Genomic DNA, 21,259 nt, shown 5'->3' with positions numbered 1-21,259 from the left:
TTTTGTGTTGGCATAATGGTTATATGACGACCTATCAGGAAAAAGTTTAATAAGCCAAGCACAGTGGCACACTTTTGTAATCCTACCTACTCTTGCTGGTTAAGGCAGGAGGATCACAAGTGTGAGACTAGCCTGAGTAGCTTAATGAGACCCTATCTCAAACTAAAAAATAAAAAGGGCTGGGAAATTTAGCTCAGTGGTAAAGTACCCACGGGTTCAATACCCAGTACCAAAGGCAAAAAAAAAATAAAGAAAGTTTGATCCAGGCCTCATATCTCATAAGCAGAAAAACTCCCAAGTAGATCCAAGTAATCATGCAAGAACTAGAAGAACACAATTTCTTTATAATCTCACAAAGAAGACCTTTCTAATCATGATGCAAAAGCCGAGAACCATAAAAGAAAAATCTTAATACACTATATTTTAAAAGTCTTAGCTGAGTAAGGTGGTGTATGCTACTCAGGAGGCTGAGGCAGGTGGATTGCAAGCTGGAGGCCAGCCTGGGAAACTTAACAAGACTCTGTCTCAAAAAAGAAAACACCAAAAGGTGGTGGGGGGGAACAAGGTAAAAATACTAAAATAAGTTAATTGGCATCTGATAGCAAAAATAGAACAAAAAAATGTATCTCATTGATCAGGCAAATAGCTTATTGCTGAGGTGACCAGCTAGCCATTGAGATGATGATGGTTATGTTAAGCTGTGTATTCAATTGTATATTAGACCCCTGCTGTCCCGCTACTTTGGAGTTCTCATTGGTTGGGGAAGTTCCGGAGGAGGGATTTCTGATTGGTGGTATTCCTGGAAGGGCCAAGTGGGTGGCCTGGGTGGCCCCGAGGGAGTTCGGGTAATAAAACCTACAAGTGGTTATTTTGTGCCCAGCCATGAGGCGGACACCTCTCAACCACTCCCTTCTGGCAAAAATGCCATGCATCATTCCGACTAGGCTGTGGCTCTCAGCAGCTTATCTCCCTAATTTAGATGGAACCCTCCCAGTTCCCCAATTAAAGGCAGTACTAATAATAAAAAAGACAACTGGGAAAATGATTTGCAGTAAAGGAAATACAAGTGACTTTTTAACATATAAAGGCAATTAATTTCACACCTAAGATAAATGCAAATCAAAAATATGACATTCTCACCTTTTATAATACTGTCAAGGATCAAAAGCATGGGAAAATACATTCTACGAGACAGGGCAGAAAATAAAAAACAGGCACTGGGAGTGCAAACTGAAAAATCTTTGAGCAAGGCAATTTGAACTTTTTACCAAATATTATAAATTCATATACTCTTTGACCTAGCAATTCTACTTTCAGCTTATCTTATAGGTATAAGATATAATCTACATATAACCAAAGTTATATATTAGCAAATATTCACCCACATAATATGCAGCAAATGTACACGTAAGGTTTTGCTAAACAATGTTTTATATTATTTCATGCCACTATTTCACATTGTAGTCATAAAACATACCATGCAGCTGTTAAGAAATAAATAAATGGGCTGGGTGTGGTGGCACACACCTATAATCCCAGCACATTGGGAGGATGAGGCAGGAAGATACAAAGTTCAAAGCCAGCCTCAGCAAAAGTGAGGCGCTAAGCAACTCAGTGAGACCCTGTCTCTAAATAAAATACAAAATAAGGCTGAAGATGTGCCTCAATGGTCTAGTGCCCCTGAATTTAATCCCCAGTATTGCCCCCAACCTCAAAATAGGGGCCAGGTATGATAGCACATGCCTGTAATCCCGGTGACTAAGGAGGCCAAGAAAGGAGGTTTGGAAGTTCAAGGCCAACCTCAGCAACCTTAGCGGAACCCCTGGCAATGTATTGAGACCCTGTCTGAAAATAAAAAATCAAAAGGGCTGAGGATGTGGCTCAAGCGGTAATGTGCTCACCTGGAATGCATGGGGCGCTGGGTTCAATCCTCACCACCACATAAAAATAAAGATGTTGTATCCACCAGAAAAAAAAAAAAGGGCTGGGGATGTAGCTCAGTGGTAAAGCACCCCTGGGTTCAATCACCTGTACTAGCCAACCCCCATAAAAAGATAGGCAGGAATGAGGGAGCTGGGGTTATAGCTCAGTTAGTAGAGTGTTTGCCTAAGCATGCACAAGGCCCTGGGTTCAATCCCCAGTACCACCAAAAAAAAAAAAAAAAAAAAAAAAAGGCAGGAATGAGACAGATCTTCAAATGAAGATATACTATATCCTCCAAGATCAAGTACTAAGAGAAGTAGTAGAAGGTCAAGAACAGTATGTTTAGGGATGGAAATGCAGCTCAGTGATACAGCACTTTTCTAGCATATACAGGCCCCATATATACACCGCCACCCCACCAAAGGAGTATGTGTGTGGTCTAGTCAGGTGTAGTGTTATATGCCTGTAATCCCAACAACTTGGGAAGCTGAGGCAGAAAGATCACAAGTTCCAGGTCCGCCTCAGCAACTTAACAAAGCACAGTCTCAAAAAAACTAAAAATGGTGGGGTTGGGGCTCAGTGGTAGAGTGCTCGCCTAGCATGTGTGAGGCACTGGGTTCGATTCTCAGCACCACATAAAAACAAACAAACAAACAAATAAATAAAGGTGTTGTGTCCATCTACAACTAAAATTTAAAAAAAAAAAAAAAACTAAAAATGGGGCTGGGAATATAGCTCAGCAGCAAAACAACCATGGGTTCAGCTCCCACTAACACACATACACTCAGAGGAAGAAAGAGGTCTAAAGAAAATATGGTATACAAAATTAAAATTAATGCTGAGAGACTAGAAACTGACACTGATAGATGAAAGACAATAATGCAAAGACACTGATAACGTGCACTACTTTGATTTATAAAAAGTCATAAACATAGTGTTCCTGTACTATTTTTCTTTTTAAAGTATTTTTTAGCTGTCAATGGACCTTTATTTATTTATATGTGGTGCTGAAGATCAAACCCAGTGCCTCACACATACTAAGCAAGTGCTTTACCACTGAGACACAACCCCAGCCTATATACTATTTTTCTTACGAAAATATGAGGAAATGTACAAATTGGATTTTATTTCAAAACCAGTTTGTTTTTGTGGCGATAGGGAGTGAACTGAGGGCCTCGTACATGCTAGGTAAGTGCTCCTCTACAGAACTACATTCCTAGCCCTCTGTTTTATTTATTTATTTGGTACTAGGGATTGAATCCAGGGGCGCTCAATCACTGAGCTACATCCCCAACCCTTTTTAAAATTCTTTTAAGACAAGATCTTGCTAAGTTGTTTAGGACATTGCTAAATTGTTGAGGTTGGCTTTGGACTTGCAATCGTCCTGCCTCAATCTCCCAGGCTGCTGGGATTACAGGCTGCCTGGTTCACGTAGTTATTTTTGAAGTGAGAACATATGTACTCTTAGCATTTCTTGAGAATACAATATTGTTAATAAATATAAGCAGCACGTGACTGTTTCTCTCTGAGATGTGGCCCACATTCTCCCTTGAATGTATATTCCTTGCTTTACCCAAAGGTTCTCTAGAGAATGGCCCTCATCAACCCTTAAGGGGTCCCAAGTTTGCACGGTAGAAGTGGAGAATCATATGGAAACTTGGGGATACACAAAAAGAAAGATAAACTTTGAGCCTTAAAAGAGTAGCCCATGAGCCACTGGAATGCAATAAATGCCCACAAATCTTTGAAATGCAAAACATATTCCAGAGCAGCCCGACCCATACTCTTGACCCCTTCCTGCAAAAAAGTAATATAAGGTTAATGTGCAAGCGCTGGAAAAACTGACACCAAATTGTGCAATTCTACCCCAACTCTAACTCTAGTCCAGACCCTAGCAACTGCAACTGTCCCTCTATAAATATTAATACCCATCAACTGGCTACTATTTCTTCCTGAGGAGATGGCCCACACTGTTTCTTGAATACGCCTCTACTTTCCAAAATAAACCTCTGTCTATGCCTCTAGTAGTGGTGGTGGTGGTGGACTATAGTCACTATACTCTACAACAGATCAGAACTTATTCCTTGTATAACTCAAAATTTGTATCCTTTGACCGACTCTCTAAACTCACTCCACCTAACCATACCCTCAACCACTCCAGCCACCAGTAACCACCATCTCTAATTCTGAGATTACCCTTCTTAGATTCTACATGAGTAAGATCATGCAGTATTTGTCTCTGGGCCTGACTTTTTTGACTTAACATGATGCCTTCCTGGTTTATCCATGTTATCACAAATGTCAGGGTTCCCTTCTTTCTTTTTTTTATAACAATGATATTCCTTTGCATATTTATACACCATAATTTTCTTCACCTGTTCACCACTAATGAACACTGTCAAAATTATCTTGATTGTGAAGAGTTTCATAGACGTATCCATATGTTATAAATACCATGGGCTTATACTTCAAGTAGGTGTAATTTACCACAAATCAATTACACCATTAAAAATTTGCTCAGTAGGCTTGGTGGCACATACCTGTAAACACAGCTACTCCGGGGCTGAGGTAGGAATCAAATTATAAGTTTGAAGCTTGTCTGGGCAACTTAGCAAGACCCTGTCTCAAAACAAACAAACCCACAAACAAACAAAACCTTATAATGTAGTTTAATGTAAAGTGTTTGCTTTGCACACGACACACCCTGGATTCTATTCCCAGTAATGCAAAACGAAAACACCACACCAAGAAGAAAAGTTAAAAGACGGGGGAAGCTGTGCATGTGCATCAGTGGTAAAACACCTGTTTACTATATGCAGAGGCTCTAGGTTCAATACCTATCACTGCCCCCCCCCCCCAAAAAATATTAATCCAACTGAACATTAATTCTTTCCTCTTGGGTGCCAGGAACTGAACTCAAGGTCTGTCTCTATTGTATTCTGCCACAGAGCTACAAGCCCCACCCCCCAACCTACCACTGAGCTATACCCCTAACATCAATTCAAATGAAATCCTGGCAAGAATGAGGAGGAAAAAAAAAAAAAAAAAAGACACAATCCCAGCATCACACACAAAAGACATAAATCATCATCAAAACAACCTTAAGTCAATCTGAACTGTGGTCAGTAAAGATGGTCTTCAACAAGACAAAGAAAGAGAAGTACCATTCTAGCAACTCTGAGTAAGAATAGTCAGTACAAAAAGGAAACTGTTTTAGAAAGAGAAGAATTCTGGGAATAAAGAAGTGAAGGGAAACCTGAATAGCACACAAAACTGGAGAGGCAACTCAGAGAAAAGCAGAAAGCAATTTCCAACTTCAACCCAGGCCCCTAACTGGGGAAATAAACCCAACTCTGCAAGCTAAGGTAAGCCAAAGAGTGCAGATAACTCTGAAGAAAACAGTGGGAGAAACCCATCCTTTTTGTTTGTTTGGTACCAGGGACTGAATCCAGGGGCACTTAACTTAGCCACATTCCCAGTCCTTTTTTTTTTTTTTTTAATTTTGAGATGGGGTCTAAGTTGTTTAGGGCCTCACTAAGCTGAGAATGGCTTTGAACTTGCAATCCTCTTGCCTCCACCACCTGAACCACCAGGATTATAGACATGCGCTACCATACCCAGCAAAGCCCAGTTTTTGCAAGCTTTAAATCCAGTTTGAGATTTGGTCTGAAAGTGATTACTCCTGCACAACACAATAACTTTACAAGGATTCTACTGTTAAGGACTAACCTGCTCTGGGGATCAGAAAACATGCATCACTATTTGGGCCCAACACAACTGGGTGGGAAATAGCCAGGAGACATTCATGGAAAGGGAATGTCTGTCACAAACCCGGCTGAGCAATACGGATCATGGTGAGGGGACCAAAGGGCTAATCATCTCATGGTCCTGCTCTCTAGGACAAGGAGAGAGACCAATCCCATGTGGTTTTGCACAGCATCCAGGTTTGAAAGCTCTAAGACTGAGAATAAAATTGCTTGGTACTCACAACTAGCACCCCCATCTCCAGCACACAATTCAGAGGTTTGATTGCTTCCTCCAACTCTCTGAGGCATTGGGGAATACAACAAGGTGTGGATGTCTGCCCTGCCCCGTGGTGCACAGACTGAGGGACTCAGGAGTGAGTATATATCTACCCTGCTAGTTCACAAAATGTCAAAGCTTGGTTGGTGAGGATGGCTCTTTCTCCACAACCCTGGGTGCAAATAGAAAAAGCCTTTGGAGTGAATACAAAGAATACAGTGCTGTCTTGGTCAACAATCCCTTAACCTGTCTACTGGGAAACACCAAACAGGATGCAGCCTGCATTATGTCCCAACCCATATGGTAGGAACATGAAAAAGAACCAATTTCTGCAGCAAGCCCCCACACCTCCCTGATACCTGGTAGATCCCAATATTATAAAGCCTGGAAAGAAGTATCTTAGCTAGGAGGGATTTTTCACTCTCCCCCTCTTTTATAGCTCATTTTTTTCCTTTAATTGTTCAATTAAGTCCAGTTAATTGGGACAGAATTATGGTCTATGTACTGTTCCTCCAATTTCCTAAATTGAGACATTTAAGGCAGATAGTCACACCTCATTTATTCCTTTTTCAGATTAAACTTGCCTGCCTGCCTGCCTCCCTCCCTTTCTTTCCTTGGTGCTTGTGATAGAGCCCAAGGGGATTTTACCACTGAGCTACCATCTTTAGCCCTTTTTATTTTTGACACATGGCTGGGGATGAAGCTCAGTGGTAGACTGCTTACTTAGCATGCACGAGGCCTTGAGTTCAATCCCCAGAAATGCAATTAAACAAACAAGAAAAAAAAAATTGATACAGAGAAAGACAAGACGATGACAGTTCTGAACAATGGCCAAGATTACAGAGCAACTACATGCAACTGGACTATCTGGCAAAAAGCAGACCTAGCCCAGGATTCCTTTCTTAGAGACTAGGTGTCAAAAAGAATAAACATTTTTTCTTGGGAAGATGCCATTCTGCTGAGGCACTAGGGAAATTTCCAAGAACTATATATCTGGTTTCAAACAACTTTTGCTGGAATTAGAAAAAAGAAAGTCACAATTGAAAGTCCAAATTGAAAACAGAACAAATGAAGTCTGTCTGTTTGACTTAAGTCTGTCAATCAAGAGGCATAAAGGGGAGTACATACACCATAGTTATTCCATATAATTGGATTTTACTGACCACAGAGTTCAGCTTTTGGTTAAAATTAGCACAATCATGTTTTGCTATCTTTTTTCTTATCTCAGGGGCACTCTGCCATTCAACTACATCCTCAGGCTTTTCTTATTTTTTTTTAAATTTTGAGCCAAAGTATCACTAAGTTGCCAATGCTGGCCTTGAACTTGCAATCCTCCTGTTTATCAAGTTGCTGGGATCATAGTTATGTAGACCATGCCCAGCTTTCATGCTTAGTTTTGATAAAAATTCTACTTGTTCAGTTTGTGTCATTTTTTTTTTTTCTTGCCAGGAACTTTAATAGAATTCGTATTCAGTTCAGCATGGTGGCATACACCTACAGGTGTATGCACTGTAGGTGGCTACCTACAGTTCTAGTTACTCTGGAGGCTAAAGCAAGAAGATCACAAGTTCCAGGCCAGCCTAAGCAACTTAGTCAGACTCTGTCTTAAAATAAAAATTTTCAAAGGGCTGGGGATGTAGCTCAGTGGTACAGCACTCACCTAGCATGATTGAAGCCCTGGGTTCAATCCCTCATATTGGAGAAAAACACTGAACAGGAGAAAAGAACAAGTTTGGCAGCTCTTCAAAGTTAAACATATAATTACCATATGATGCAGAGATTCCACTACTGGGGTAGAAAACTTGAGAATTGAAATACTGTTCACATAAAACTTTGTACACAAATGTTTATAACAGCATTACTCATATTAGCCCTAAATTGGAGGAACCATCCAAATGATCCTAAAGTGTTGAATAAGAAGCCAACTCTCTATATCCAGGGTCTGCATTCTTGGATTCAATCAGCCATGGGTTGAAAATTATATACTTGGGGAGAAAAAAAAACAACAAAAGACTGCATCTGTACTGAACATGTACAGACTATTTTTCTTGTCATCATTCCCTAAACAATACAATACAACAACTATTTATATCATATTTGATAACAAGTAATTTAGAGATAATTTTAAAGTATCTGTGAGTCCTAGAACCAATCTCCAATGGATACAAAGGGGTGATAATATATTCATACTGTTATTGGCCTTAAAAGAGAATGAAGCAGCGGGCTGGGGATGTGGCTCAAGTGGTAGCGCGCTTGCCTGGCATGCGAGCACCTGGGTTCGATCCTCAGCACCACATACAAACAAAGATGTTGTGTCCGCCGAAAACTAAAAAAATAAATATTAAAAATTCTCTCTAAAAAAAAAAGAGAGAGAGAAAGAGAGAGAATGAAGCATTAATACATAGTACACGTTGGTGAACCCTGAAAAAGTACTGTTGACTGATTAAGTAGCCAGTGCCAAGAATCACAGCCTCTGGGACAGGAGTCTTGTGTAATCTCCTTAGCTAGAAAAGCAATAAACCTTCTTTTCCCTTTTTCTCAAAACCATGTCCTTATTGGATTGGCACTGGAGACAAGGACCAAGCTTTCAGTAACAAATTTGGCATCCCAGGAACCCCAAAGAAGCCCCTGCTCCAGCTTTCTTGGGCAGGCTTGGTTCTCCAACGAACCTCATTTCCATGCTTAGTCGGCAAGGTGACTGGCAAACTTGTTGAGAGCCAACTGCAGGAGAGTTACCAGATGGGTGAGTTTGCCTAGGGTTGAACAAGGGGGATACTCCTGTGAGTAAAGGGACCGAAGAAAGGAGCTTCCCAACAGCTGCCTAAACTCCTTTTGCTTCATGGAACTCCTGCCTTCTCTCCCCAAACAATAAAGGTTGTTCCATCCTGGTCCACTTTGAGAAAAAGGAAATTGAACTCAGGAAAGTCGGACAACTTTGACCATTTTCATGATCCCTGCCTGTGTACACCTTGTCCAGTCACCTGCCACCTGCCAACTGTGGACCTCTGGACTACTCTGATACTGAAACCCCTTAACTGTCCACACCCCACCTAATAGAGAACAAGGGTTTTGGGTTACTTCCCCCAATTTCACCCCCTTGCAGCAGGAAACAGTTTTGGAGATGTCATCACCCATCTTTCCATAGAAATGGAATGTAGAAATTGACAGTGGGGAAATGTAACAGTGTCTACTTTATGCTTTGAATATAGCTCTTGTTGCTCTGCCACTGTAACTTATTTTTTAAGTGGACATGTTTCTTTCTTTCTCTCCCTGCTCCTCCCTAATTTCTGGGGAAACAGGATTACCTTTCTACCCCTTCCTAGGCAGAGTTATCTGTCCTTGAGTACAAACCCACCATAGGAACAAAGTAATGAGACTTTGGGGATGGTACCAAAAGACCTCAGAAATAAATATCCCCCAAATTAACAAGTGAATTACAACTGAAACAGAGAACATGAGGAATGTAGCCTTTGAATCACCTCTTTAAAAGCCTATTCCTGCTGATGGGCAGAATCCAGCTTCTGGGACAAGAAGAAAAAATAAACCTTTTTTCTAAGTAATAAACCTTTTTTAATCTCAAAAAAAAAAAAAAAAAAGAAAGAAAGAAAAGAAATCAGTGCCAGAAGACCACATGTTATATGATTCCTTCTATATGAAATGAAATCTGTAGAAAAAGTAAGTAGATAAGTAGTTGCTTGGGAGAGGAGAAGAGAGAATGCAGTGACAGCTAAGGAGTAATGGATTTATTGTAGGGATAAGGAAAATGTTCAAAATTAGACTGTGGTGATGGATGCACAACTCTGTGAATATACTAAAAAACGATTGAGTTCTACATTTTAAGTGGGTTAATTTTATGATATATTTTAGTAAAACTGTTTGGAAAAAAATACTATTTAAAGCTTGATATTACTGTAAGAATCCACCAAAGTGTGTGTGTGTGAGGGGGGACAAGTTTCTTAAGACCCAAGAACGGAGACATCCTAGATATCTTACCAATTTTGATCTCCACTCCTCATGACTGAAGATGCTAAACACAGCTTCTCCCGGATGGACCATGGCTCTGTGGGGCCAGTACTCAGCAGCTTGTGTTCTGAAAAGTAACAAGGCTTAGAGACAACCTCTGAGGAGTTTTAAGCACCAAATCAACAACTAAAAGCCTAATACAAAATATACCAATTGTTGGAACAAAACAAGCTACTATCACCAACTTTCTTTTAAACTAGGATTGATTCTTGAACCCAGATCTTTATCACTAAGCTACACAAACACACACCCTTTTTGAGACAGGGTCTAAGTTGCTTAGGTCTTGGCTAATTTGCTGAGGCTGGCCTCAGATTTGCAATCCTCTTGCCTCAGACTCCTGAGCTGCAAAGGTTAACAGGCTTGCACCACCGAAACTTTTTTTTTTTTTTTGGTGCCAAGGATTGAATCCATGGGTGCCTAACCACTAAACCACATTCCCAGCCCCTTTTATTTTTTATTTTGAAACAGGGTCTTGCTAAATTGCTTAGGTTGGTTTTGAACTTGTGATTCTCCTGCCTCAGCCTCCGGAACCGCTAGGATTACAGGCATGAGCCACCAAGCTCAGCACTCTTAAGCAATCACCAACACTTGATTTTCACCACTACAATTAACTACATTGACCTTATCTATTGTTTGCATGTGAATTATAGTAGAACATTTTATCTCCTCAGATGCCACGACTTTAAGCTCGGCTTTATATTTTAAAAATTGGGAAAGTCAGATTAATATGAAGTAATTCTTTAGAAAGTTCAGTTTGAAGAATACTTTATTCCAGCTGGGTGCAGGGGTGTTTTCCTGTAATGCCAGCTACTAGGTAGGCTGAGGCTGGAGGACTGCAATTTCGAGGCCAGCCCGAAGAAGGAAAAAAAAAGTTAGGGGGTGGGGAATGTAGCGGGGATAGGGAGGTACCTCAGTGGTAAGATGCCACTGAGGGGTTCAATCCCAAAGCGACGCCAAGGGGCTAATTAATTAAAAAAAAAAAAAAAAAAAACTTTATTCCAATTTGAAGGCGAGCTTATTTCCCAAGATTCCTAGCGCCCGCCCTTCCTACTGCCCCGCCTCCCTCTTAGCATAAACTTGTTTACTTCTTTCAGCCCCTCCCCCAACCGACGGACCTAAAAACATTCTCTATGAAACGGATAAAAATGAAATTCACGAAACGCAATTTCCCAGTGACAGAAAAAGCTCGTGATTTAAAGTGATCACACTTCGAATGCCTCACATTGTTCAGAAAATGAATGACTCTGAGCTGCCGGCCACACCATATGGCTCACATCTCTTCGTTTTAACGCCCAAGTTTCTAGAGTGCCTTTCTCTCCTACCCCGCAGAACTCTTGATACAAAGACTCGCTGAGCTGCTTCTCTCAAACCTCCCTCCTTCCCTGAGACGCAACAGCTTATATTTATGTCTCAAACCCCAAACGCCGGCCCTCACGAAGCCGTTGAACACTTTAGGATCTCAGTTATCCCACTCCTCCCACTTCCTTAGTGTGTGCCAAAAATGCTATGCCTTGCTTCGCTCCACAAAAGCCTTCCACGCAAATACTCACTGCCCGATCCTGTCGCCATCTTGGCCCCTAAGTCTCCAACGCCTGCGAGCTAGAGTCAGGTAGGACCCAACACCGGGAACTCTGGGAAATAGAGTACGGGCGTTGGTTCGCGGTGCCTCCTGGGAAATGTAGGTTTTTCATCCAAGTCGAAGCAAGAGCTTTAAACCAGTTATCTTGTGCTTTCCTGGAAAGCACTGTTGCCAAAGTAGGGCAGAGATGGCAACCGAAGCCTCAGGATTTCCTTTAGGCGTTTTATAAAAGAAATGTCTGAGTTCAAGGAAAAGAATTAAAGGGAAGTAATCCCAGGAGAAAGAACTCCAAACGCACGACAGTTGGTAACCCGGATCCACATTACAGGTGAGAGGTCAAGCTGAATCAAACGGTCTCCCGGGTCTTCCCCGCCCCTTTCCTGACGCTGATTGGTAACTGCAGGCTTCGTTTCTGATTGGCCGAACGAACTCAGTGCATAATTTAAAACATTGTATTAGGAACAAAGCTGCACCTCATGGGCGGAGTTGAGCTCTCCGGTAGCGAAAGTCCAGGTTCTGCTGCTGGGATTCAGCTGGTACCTGAGAAGCAGCGAGGGCCGCGTCTTCCAGTAAGTGTGCCGCCGGGCTGGAACTGAGGTTCCCAACACTTGCCCATGCAGAGTAGGCTTTCACAAAGAGAAACTGCAGCCATCTCCCTCTCCGCACTACTCGCTCTCTTTCTTCCCTTAATACCTGTATTCTTTCGGTGGGCTTTGGGGTGAGGTTGCAAATGGACTCTTGGATCCTGACATCACTTCCACAGCATTGGCAGGCCAGGCACCCTACTTGGAGCGTGGCCTTCCACTTTTGGAGCCAGATATCTATTAGTTGCTGTTCAGGTTTAGAAAAGAAGCCTTAGACTTGATTTAAATTATTCAATATCCCCTCCCCTTCCTCTTTGCTAGTAATTAGAGAAAATACAGAGTTGCAATTCAGGCTGTGAACCGAGTGCCCTGGGGCAAGGGCATTGTTTCTTACCTATGATTTGTTGCTCCTTCCATTTCTTATTCTTCCTACATACTCTGTCTCTTTTTAGACCTAGGCTGCCTCCGCTGCCATGTCTCAAGGAATCCTTTCTCCGCCTGTGGGCCTGCTGTCTGATGAGAATATGGTAGTCTCCCCAATGTTTGAATCCACAGCTGCAGATTTGGGATCTGTGATCCGGACAGACCTACTATCAGACTGCTCTGTCATCTCCACCTCCCTGGAGGACAAGCAGCAGGTAAAAGAATTGAATAGTGGCCTGTAGTGGTGGTGGTGGTGGTGGCACACGCCATAATCCCAGCATCTCGGGAGGCTGAGTCAGGAGGATCACCAGTTCAAAGGAATCCTCAGCAATTTAGCAAAGCCCTAAGCAACTCATTGAGACCCTGTATCTAAATAAAATACAAAAAAAGGGTTGGGGATGTGGCTCAGTGGTTAAGTGCCCCTGGATTCAATCCCCAGTACCAAAAAGCAAACACATAAAGAATTGGATAGTGGCTTGGGGGCAGAAAATTATATTCTCAGCCTATAATCCTCCATACAGGATAGTTTAATGTCAACAACCAGTAATCCCTAAGGTCTGAGACATCAATTTAAACTAAGGGCATGACAAGTAAAAAATGTAGAGTTGTATGCCCATAAGAATAACTACTATTTAGAGCACTCGCCTGGCATGCGTGCGGCCCGGGTTCGATCCTCAGCACCACATACAAACAAAGATGTTGTGTCCGCCGAAAACTAAAAAATAAATATTAAAATTCTCTCTTTCTCTCTTAAAAAAAAAAAAAGAATAACTACTATTTGCATTGCATTAATGAAATGAAGTGCATAACTCTTAGGTAATCTCTGAGACAAGGATAAATGAATGTATCTGTCCATTTTGAGACCCAGTTATGTTAAATGATTTGTATAGGCTGGAGTGGGTAGCTCAGTAAGTGGAACCCATGCTTAACATATAAGACCCTGGATTCAAACCCCCACTCACCCCCCACGATTATTGGCACATGGTGACATTACATAAGTAGAATGTACATTCAGGTTTTAATAATATCAACCATTGCTTCCATTTTTTTAGCCTTTCTTGCTGCAAAGCTGGGGTTTTTCAGCTACAGCATTTCTGACATTTGGAGGCTGGATTCTTTATTGTAAGGAGCTGTCCTGTGCATTGTAAATGTTGAGCATCATTCCTGGCCTCTGCCCACTAGATGTCAGTAATGCCTTCCCACTTTAACAACCTAGTGTTCTTTGAGGGGAAATAATGGCCCTGGTTAAAAACTGTTGTGCTAGGCCTTATGCTAAATGTTAACATATGTCATCACATTGTTTTTTTCCCCTCTCTTAGGAACTAACAAAGTTTTTATGGAAGCAAAATCCTTGATAACATCCCTCATTAGGAACTACTGGAGCCTTTAACATCCCTCATTAGGAGCTATTGGAGCCTTTTAGAGTTCCTGGGCCATAGTAGGCATTCTCTATTTGTTGAATGAATGATGTTGGTGCTATTATTAACCTCACTATGCAGATGAGGAAACTGAGGCAAAGAGAATTTAAAGAACTTGTTCAAGAGCTCATAATTATTAAATAATGGAATTGGTACTCAAATTTAGGTGTGTCTATGTCCAAGGTGCTCTAACTACTTTACTCTGCTATTGTATCATATGCTGATTTTCATACCACGCAACCAATTCTAACTCAGATAATTGGTGTGGCAAGCCAGGTTTGCAGGGTACTGATGAGAGAGAGAGGGTGACAAAGGAGTAAAAAAGGTCATGTGGGTTAGAATGATTGTAGAACCAAAGAGTAGTTGCACAGAGACGTTTGAGATGGAATGGGCTTGTGTTAACCTGATTCTTAGGAACTGTGCTATTTGCCCATTTGTTCAGAGGTAACTTCCGAAATTAATATGTGATTCTGGGCTGGAATTCTACCACAGGTTCCATGTGAAGACAGTACAGAGAAGGTGAAAGTATACCTGAGGGTCAGGCCCTTGTTACCTTCCGAGTTGGAACGACAGGAGGATCAGGTGAGTGTTTGAGGAGGAGGCTTTAAAGTGGAATGATACAGTAAAGAAGAGATTCTCCAGCAACATTTCCTTCTATAAAAACTGTATTTCCCCCTTCTCAGGGCTGTGTTCGAATTGAGAATATGGAGACCCTTGTTCTGCAAGCACCCAAGGACTCCTTTGCCTTGAAAAGCAACGAGCGGGGAATTGGCCAAGCTACCCACAAGTTCACCTTTTCCCAGGTATGGATATACTAGTCTTTAACCAAGGAATCAGCATGCAGGGATTTTAATCAGTGGGAGAAACAGGACTAGGATTTAGATTTATCCATCTCCAAAGCCCTTGCTTGTGACCATTATATTACCCAATGGTGTGTGCAAATCAGGCTTGGTGCATAGCATTCTTTAAGTATTTCTTGATTTGGATGAAAGATGGACTAATAGAGAGTAGTTGAGTCCTCAGTGATTAGGAATAGTTGACAGCAAGGCAGAAAGAACCTTCTGTAATGGGAGCCAGAGCCAATCACCCAGGAAGGGTAGCTTGCATAGAATGCTGGCTCTGCATAGAATGCTGGCTCTGCATAGAATACAAGTGGGAGATGAAGAATGGACCTCTGAGTTACTGGGTCTGTCTCCAGATCTTTGGGCCAGAAGTGGGACAGTCATCCTTCTTCAACCTGACCGTGAAGGAGATGGTAAAGGATGTACTCAAAGGGCAGAACTGGCTTATCTATACATATGGAGTCACCAACTCAGGGAAAACTCACACGATTCAAGGTGAGTAGTAAGGCTTCACAGTATTGCTGATTGGCCTTTGATGGTGGATTGACCTGTAATTACTTTTTGGTGCTCTGAATCAGAGGGAGAAAGACACTTGCCTCAGCTGTCCATCATTCATATGCCTCTAGGTACCATCAAAGATGGAGGGATCCTGCCTCGGTCATTGGCTCTGATATTCAATAGCCTCCAAGGCCAACTTCATTCAACACCTGACCTGAAGCCCTCGCTCTCCAATGAGGTAATCTGGCTAGATAGTAGGCAGATTCGACAGGAAGAAATGAAGAAGATGTCCCTGCTCAGTGGAGGCTTTCAAGAGGTGAAGTGTTGGTATACATGAGGCAGGGGTAGGGGATACAAATCTCAGGAAAGCTTTGTGCTTACCTCCTCCCTGTGTCCCTTCAGGAGGAGCTATCTACCTCTTTGAAGAGGAGTGTTTACATTGAAAGTCGGATGGGCACCACTACCAGCTTTGACAGTGGCATTGCTGGGCTCTCTTCTACCAGTCAATTTATCAGCAGTAGCCAGCTGGATGGTACGTATCATGAATGTGCTCTTTGCCAAGTAATAAGAGGAACCTACTCCCTCCTCCTAGCAGCTACCAGGGGAGCAGACCCAAGGTTACAACTTGAGCTCCACCTTCCAATGGCCCCTGCAGTCCAGAGGTTAGATGAATTGCCCAAGGATTGATAGTCTATACATTGGCTTTCTCCTCAGAAACAAGTCACCAATGGGCACAGCCAGACACTGCCCCAGTAAGCATACCAGCAGACATTCGCTTCTCCATCTGGATCTCCTTCTTTGAGATCTACAATGAGCTGCTTTATGACCTGTTAGAACCACCTAGCCAGCAGCGGAAGAGGCAGACTCTGCGGCTATGCGAGGATCAAAATGGCAATCCCTATGTGAAAGGTATGTGAATGTGGAGAAAAGCCAGGCAGAAACCCTGGAGGGGGTTGAATATTACCATCTTACACCTTTCTCTCCTCTGGCCCCAGATCTCAACTGGATTCATGTTCAAGATGCTGAGGAAGCCTGGAGACTCCTAAAAGTGGGACGTAAGAACCAGAGCTTTGCCAGTACACACCTGAACCAGAACTCTAGCCGTAGGTGAGTGAATTTTGAGAATAAACCCTTGACTATATCTAGGAAACATTAGTCTTCCACCTGGTCAGGAAAGATATTCAATGATTTTCCTCTTTTTCTTAACTTTCAGTCATAGCATCTTCTCAATCCGGATCTTGCACCTTCAGGGAGAAGGGGATATAATTCCCAAGATCAGCGAGTAAGTTTTTCCACTTAGAAATTCGATCTTGCCATATGTGGGTGCACATCTCTTATCACAGCTACTCAGGAAGCTGAGGCAGGAGCATCACAAGTTGAAAGGCAGTTTAGGCCACTTGGAAAGGGGATGTAGCTCAGTGATGGAGCACTTGGCTAGCATGCATGAGGCTCTGGGTTCAATTCCATTATTAAGAAAAAAAGAAAGGAAGAAAAGAAAGTTTGATTTTCTTGATCACTTAGTCATTGTGGGAACAGAGGGAGGTCCTCAGAATTACTTGTTCTTACTTGGGTACAGAGATTCTTGGTAGGCCCTCTCCTCTCCAAAACAATATGATGGGCCATAAACTTACATTATATGAAGTCCTTATGCCTGATCCTGTGCATCATTTTAGGCTTTCACTCTGTGATCTGGCTGGTTCAGAGCGCTGCAAAGATCAAAAGAGTGGTGAACGGCTAAAGGAAGCAGGAAACATTAACACTTCTCTGCACACCCTGGGCCGCTGTATTGCTGCTCTGCGCCAAAACCAACAGAACCGGTGAGCTTTTGACTGTAAACTTGGGCTGGGATGGCCTAGGACTCTGAATTTACCAAGACTTCCTGGTCACGACTGGGGATAGCCTTAGGATACCTAAGGATTAGAGTTCTTATTCACAGATTTATTACCTCTGGTTCTTTGCTAGGTCAAAGCAGAACCTGGTTCCTTTCCGTGATAGCAAATTGACCCGAGTGTTCCAAGGCTTCTTCACAGGCCGAGGCCGATCCTGCATGATTGTCAATGTGAATCCTTGTGCTTCTACCTATGATGAGACTCTTCACGTGGCCAAGTTTTCAGCCATTGCCAGCCAGGTGAGAAGCTGTAGGTGTATTGATTGTGCCTACCTTAGGCTGCTAACTTTATAGAAATTTACCAGTGAACAGTTAAGGAGTTTATAATTAAGGTTTTTTTCCCCCACCTTTAGCTTGTGCATGCCCCACCTGTGCAACTAGGACTCCCATCACTGCATTCATTCATCAAGGAACAGAGTATTCAGGCATCCCCTGGTTTAGAAAAAGGGAGTAAGGCAGACCCAGGCCTTGACAACCACGCTGAAAATGAAGTTGACATCTCCATGTACAGCAAGGAGGTGAGAATACAAAAAAGCTTTGGTGCAGCAGCTTAATGGCTATACATTTTCCACGTAGTCTTGGGCCTTTTGGGGTTATGGGCATACATCTGACAAGTATGTTCCTTTTAGGAGCTCCTACAGGTGGTGGAAGCCTTGAAAACTCTGCTTTTGAAAGAACGACAGGAAAAGTTGCACCTGGAGATGCAACTCCGTGATGAAATTTGCAATGAGATGGTAGAACAAATGCAACAACGGGAACAGTGGTGCAGGTACTGGCATAGTGATCCCTCTTACTGTCAAGTGGGACAGGGAATGGATCATCCTCCAAGTTTACCCCTCAAAATCTTCACTCACGGGCTGGGGTTGTGGCTCAGTAGTAGAGTGCTTACCTTGCACACGTGAGGCACTGGGTTCGATCCTCAGCACCACATGAAAATAAAGATATTAAAAAAAAAAATCTTCACTCACTTCTTTTTTCTCCTCTGACAGTGAGCATTTGGACACCCAAAAGGAACTAATGGAGGAAATGTATGAAGAGAAACTAAAGATTCTCAAGGAGTCACTCACAAGTTTTTACCACGAAGAGATTCAGGTAAGTTACCCTGAACCAACCCCAATTAGCTACTCAGATTTCTATCACTAATTTGCCTGAGGTTAACAGACTTTATAAACTCTGGTAAGAGCAAGCATTTATAATATATAGAACTCCTTTTCTGTATTCCCTTTAGGTGCTTTGTACATGTTTAATGTATGTTTAGTGAATTAAGGGGTTTAGTTGGGCAGGAATTAATAGAAGTGCTAGCAAATAGGTTTTTGAAGTATTGGGAAAGTTTTTGTTCATTGTTTGTCATCTGTTTCATCCAATATTTGTCTGACCCTTAACAGAATTGTGCTCTCTACTTCCCTCTTAGGAACGGGATGAAAAAATTGAAGAACTAGAAGCTCTCTTGCAGGAAACCAGACAGCAATCTGAGGCCCATCAACAGTCAGGGTCTAAATTATCCATGCGGCAGTCAAAAAGGTTGGCAGCTTCTGCCTCCACTCAGCAGCTCCAGGAGGTTAATGCTGAACTACAACAGTGTAAAGCAGAGCTAAACTCTACCACTAAAGGTGAGGAAGGAGAGAAGGCAGGAAGCATTAGTGATTCAGGGAAAAGGTGGTATTCAAAACTGGGCTTTCTGATTCTAATTTCAACATAATTTCCTCAACTCCAAGCTGCAGAAAAGGTCCCCCAGACCTTTCACTCTAGGCTCTATGTGGCCTCACCTTTTATATTTACTGTAAGCTACTGTTAACTACGTTAAAAAGAGGTAGGTCTAAAACTAGAAAATCTATGTGTTCAAGTTTCCTTGTTCTTTCCCTCAGAGCTGCAGAAGTATCAGAGAATGTTAGAACCACCACCCTCAGCAAAGCCCTTTACCAGTGACGTGGACAAGAAATTAGAGGAGGGCCAGAAGGTAATCTTTCTGTTACAAAAGCTGTTACCTAAGGCAGTTTCTGATTCATGAGGACAAGGGGTTCTTTTGTGCAGGGTTCTGGGGAATGGCGTTTTCATTCAGCTGACCAGACTTTCTAATTTTACTTCTCTTCAAATGGTGACCCAACCCCTCCACATCATTACCGGGTTGATCTTGGTATAATCTGATCCTACTCCTTTTTTTAGAATATAAGATTACTGCGGTCAGAGCTTCAGAAACTTGGTGAGTCTCTCCAGTCAGCAGAAAGGGCCTGCTGCCACAGCACTGGGGCAGGAAAACTTCGTCAAGCTTTGACCACTTGTGATGACATCTTAATCAAACAGGTTAGAGCAGCCTAAATACCCCCTCTTCTCTTACTAGCCCATTCCAGTATATATGTGAAAAAGGGTATCAGGAACATAAGAGAAAAAGATTTTTAGGATAAACTTAAGAGTAAGGAGGAATTTCTCTTCCTTGCTAAATAAGAAATGATTCTTTGTGAAGCATTTACTAAGTACTAATAGGTACTGTGGTAATGTATGTGCACCTTGTCGTAACAACCATAGGGAGGCATATACTGTCATATTTCATCTAAGATGCCACTGGTATCATGTTATATATTATTATTTTTTTAATATTTATTTTTTTAGTTTTAGGCGGACACAATATCTTTATTTTTATGTGGTGTTGAGGATCGAACCCAGCGCCCCGCGCATGCCAGGCGAGTGCGCTACTGCTTGAGCCACATCCCCAGCCCATCATGTTATATATTATTAAGAAAAAAACTAACAAGCTGTGAAAACTAACAAACTGATTTTTTTTTTTTAATTATGAGGCTGGGGATGGAACCAGGGCTTATCATTTGATAAGCATTCTACCACTGACATATAACCCCAGCCCAGGCTATGACATTTCTCATCCATAAAATACATTCTAATCCCAGAGATCTTAAAATGTTTAAGAAAAATGTGCATCTTAGACTAAGCATACCTTTTTCTTTTTTCAGTGGTAGTAAGGGATTCAATATGGGGCATCACACTTGCTAGGCATGTGCTCTGCAGCCCTTTTTATTTATTTTATTTATTTATTTCTGTTACCGGGGATTGAACCCAAGGACACTCAATCTAAAACTTATTTAGAGACAGGGTCTCACTGAGTTTCTTAGGACCTTGCTAAGTTGCCGAACCTGGCTTTGAACTGGTGATTCTCCTATGTCAGCCTCCCAGCTGCTGGGATTATAGGCGTGTGCTCTTTTTATTATTTTTGAGACAGGGACCTACAAGTTGTCCAGGCTACCTTTGAACTTTTGATCTTAAGTTTCCTGAATAGTGGGATTACAGGTGTTATGCACAAAATTTTGTGTCTAGGGACTGAGGCTCTTGGAAGTTAAATAAACTTGTTTAAGCTGATGCCACTTTGTGTTAAAAAATGTCCTGTTCAGCACTGCTTGTGCTTGGGTCTTAAAATTATATATCCTCTATTCAGTTATAAGCTCTAACCTTAAAGAGTTTATCTTTGAAGAAATAGTTACTAGTTACTAATAATGGATAGCATGTATTACCTTGCCACCTTGTTTTTCTAAATATACCATACAAAGATGAATTTTTTCTAACTTTATTGATATTCCCTAGGACCAGACACTAGCTGAACTGCAGAACAACATGATGCTAGTGAAACTGGACCTTCAGAAGAAGGCAACATGCATTGCTGAGCAGTATCATACTGTGCAAAAGCTTCAAGGCCAGGCTGCTTCTGCCAAAAAGCGCCTTGGTACCAACCAGGAAAACCAGCAACCAAACCAGCAACCTCCAGGGAAAAAACCATTCCTTCGAAACTTACTTCCCCGGACACCTACCTGCCAAAGCTCAACAGACTGTAGCCCTTATGCCCGGATCTTGCGCTCAAGGCGCTCTCCTTTACTCAAATCTGGGCCTTTTGGCAAAAAATACTAAGACTGGGGAGGAAGAACACAGTCATCTCCCTATGTGGGTCAGCTGCTCAGCTTAATAAACAGACCTGTTTTCAGCTTTACCATATACCTGGAACTGTATGCGGCATACAATACTCATATACTAGTTCCCCACACCTTTTGTATTATAAT

General features: G+C 42.1%; 2 protein-coding genes across 10 annotated transcripts in view; one reads left to right on the top strand and one right to left on the bottom strand.

Moving 5' to 3' along the window:
* Positions 1–11,779, bottom strand: part of Brd8 (bromodomain containing 8) — a 28,175-nt gene extending 16,396 nt beyond the window's left edge. For 2 of the 9 annotated variants that reach the window (XM_046460044.2, XM_046460045.2), the window contains exons 1-3: positions 11,520–11,776; positions 9,940–10,036; positions 8,616–8,699 (exon numbers count right to left, since the gene is read on the bottom strand). In XM_046460044.2, the coding sequence (XP_046316000.1) occupies positions 8,616–8,699; positions 9,940–10,036; positions 11,520–11,538 (200 nt within the window). In that variant the 5' untranslated portion in view covers positions 11,539–11,776. Of the gene's footprint in view, positions 1–8,615; positions 8,700–9,939; positions 10,037–11,519 lie in introns of all 9 variants that reach the window. The other 7 variants (XM_046460046.2, XM_046460043.2, XM_046460041.2 and 4 more) reach the window with 7 other exon arrangements.
* A 208-nt stretch (positions 11,780–11,987) lies between these two features.
* Positions 11,988–21,196, top strand: Kif20a (kinesin family member 20A). The gene is made up of 19 exons (XM_046460049.2): positions 11,988–12,117; positions 12,585–12,770; positions 14,466–14,555; positions 14,657–14,776; positions 15,172–15,310; positions 15,442–15,629; positions 15,716–15,845; positions 16,028–16,222; positions 16,309–16,420; positions 16,527–16,595; positions 16,987–17,130; positions 17,276–17,441; positions 17,555–17,719; positions 17,831–17,970; positions 18,191–18,293; positions 18,613–18,811; positions 19,067–19,158; positions 19,365–19,502; positions 20,790–21,196. The coding sequence occupies exons 2-19, from the start codon at positions 12,606–12,608 to the stop codon at positions 21,108–21,110; spliced, it is 2,676 nt and encodes an 891-aa protein (XP_046316005.1). The 5' UTR covers positions 11,988–12,117; positions 12,585–12,605; the 3' UTR covers positions 21,111–21,196.
* Positions 21,197–21,259: the final 63 nt, after the last annotated feature.

Source organism: Marmota monax, unplaced genomic scaffold, assembly GCF_021218885.2.
Source record: "Marmota monax isolate L192 unplaced genomic scaffold, Marmota_monax_Labrador192_F-V1.1 WCK01_AAM20220418_F8-fsc00006, whole genome shotgun sequence".
NCBI classification, from domain to species: domain Eukaryota; kingdom Metazoa; phylum Chordata; class Mammalia; order Rodentia; family Sciuridae; genus Marmota; species Marmota monax.
This window is presented reverse-complemented; position numbering and strand designations above follow the sequence as displayed.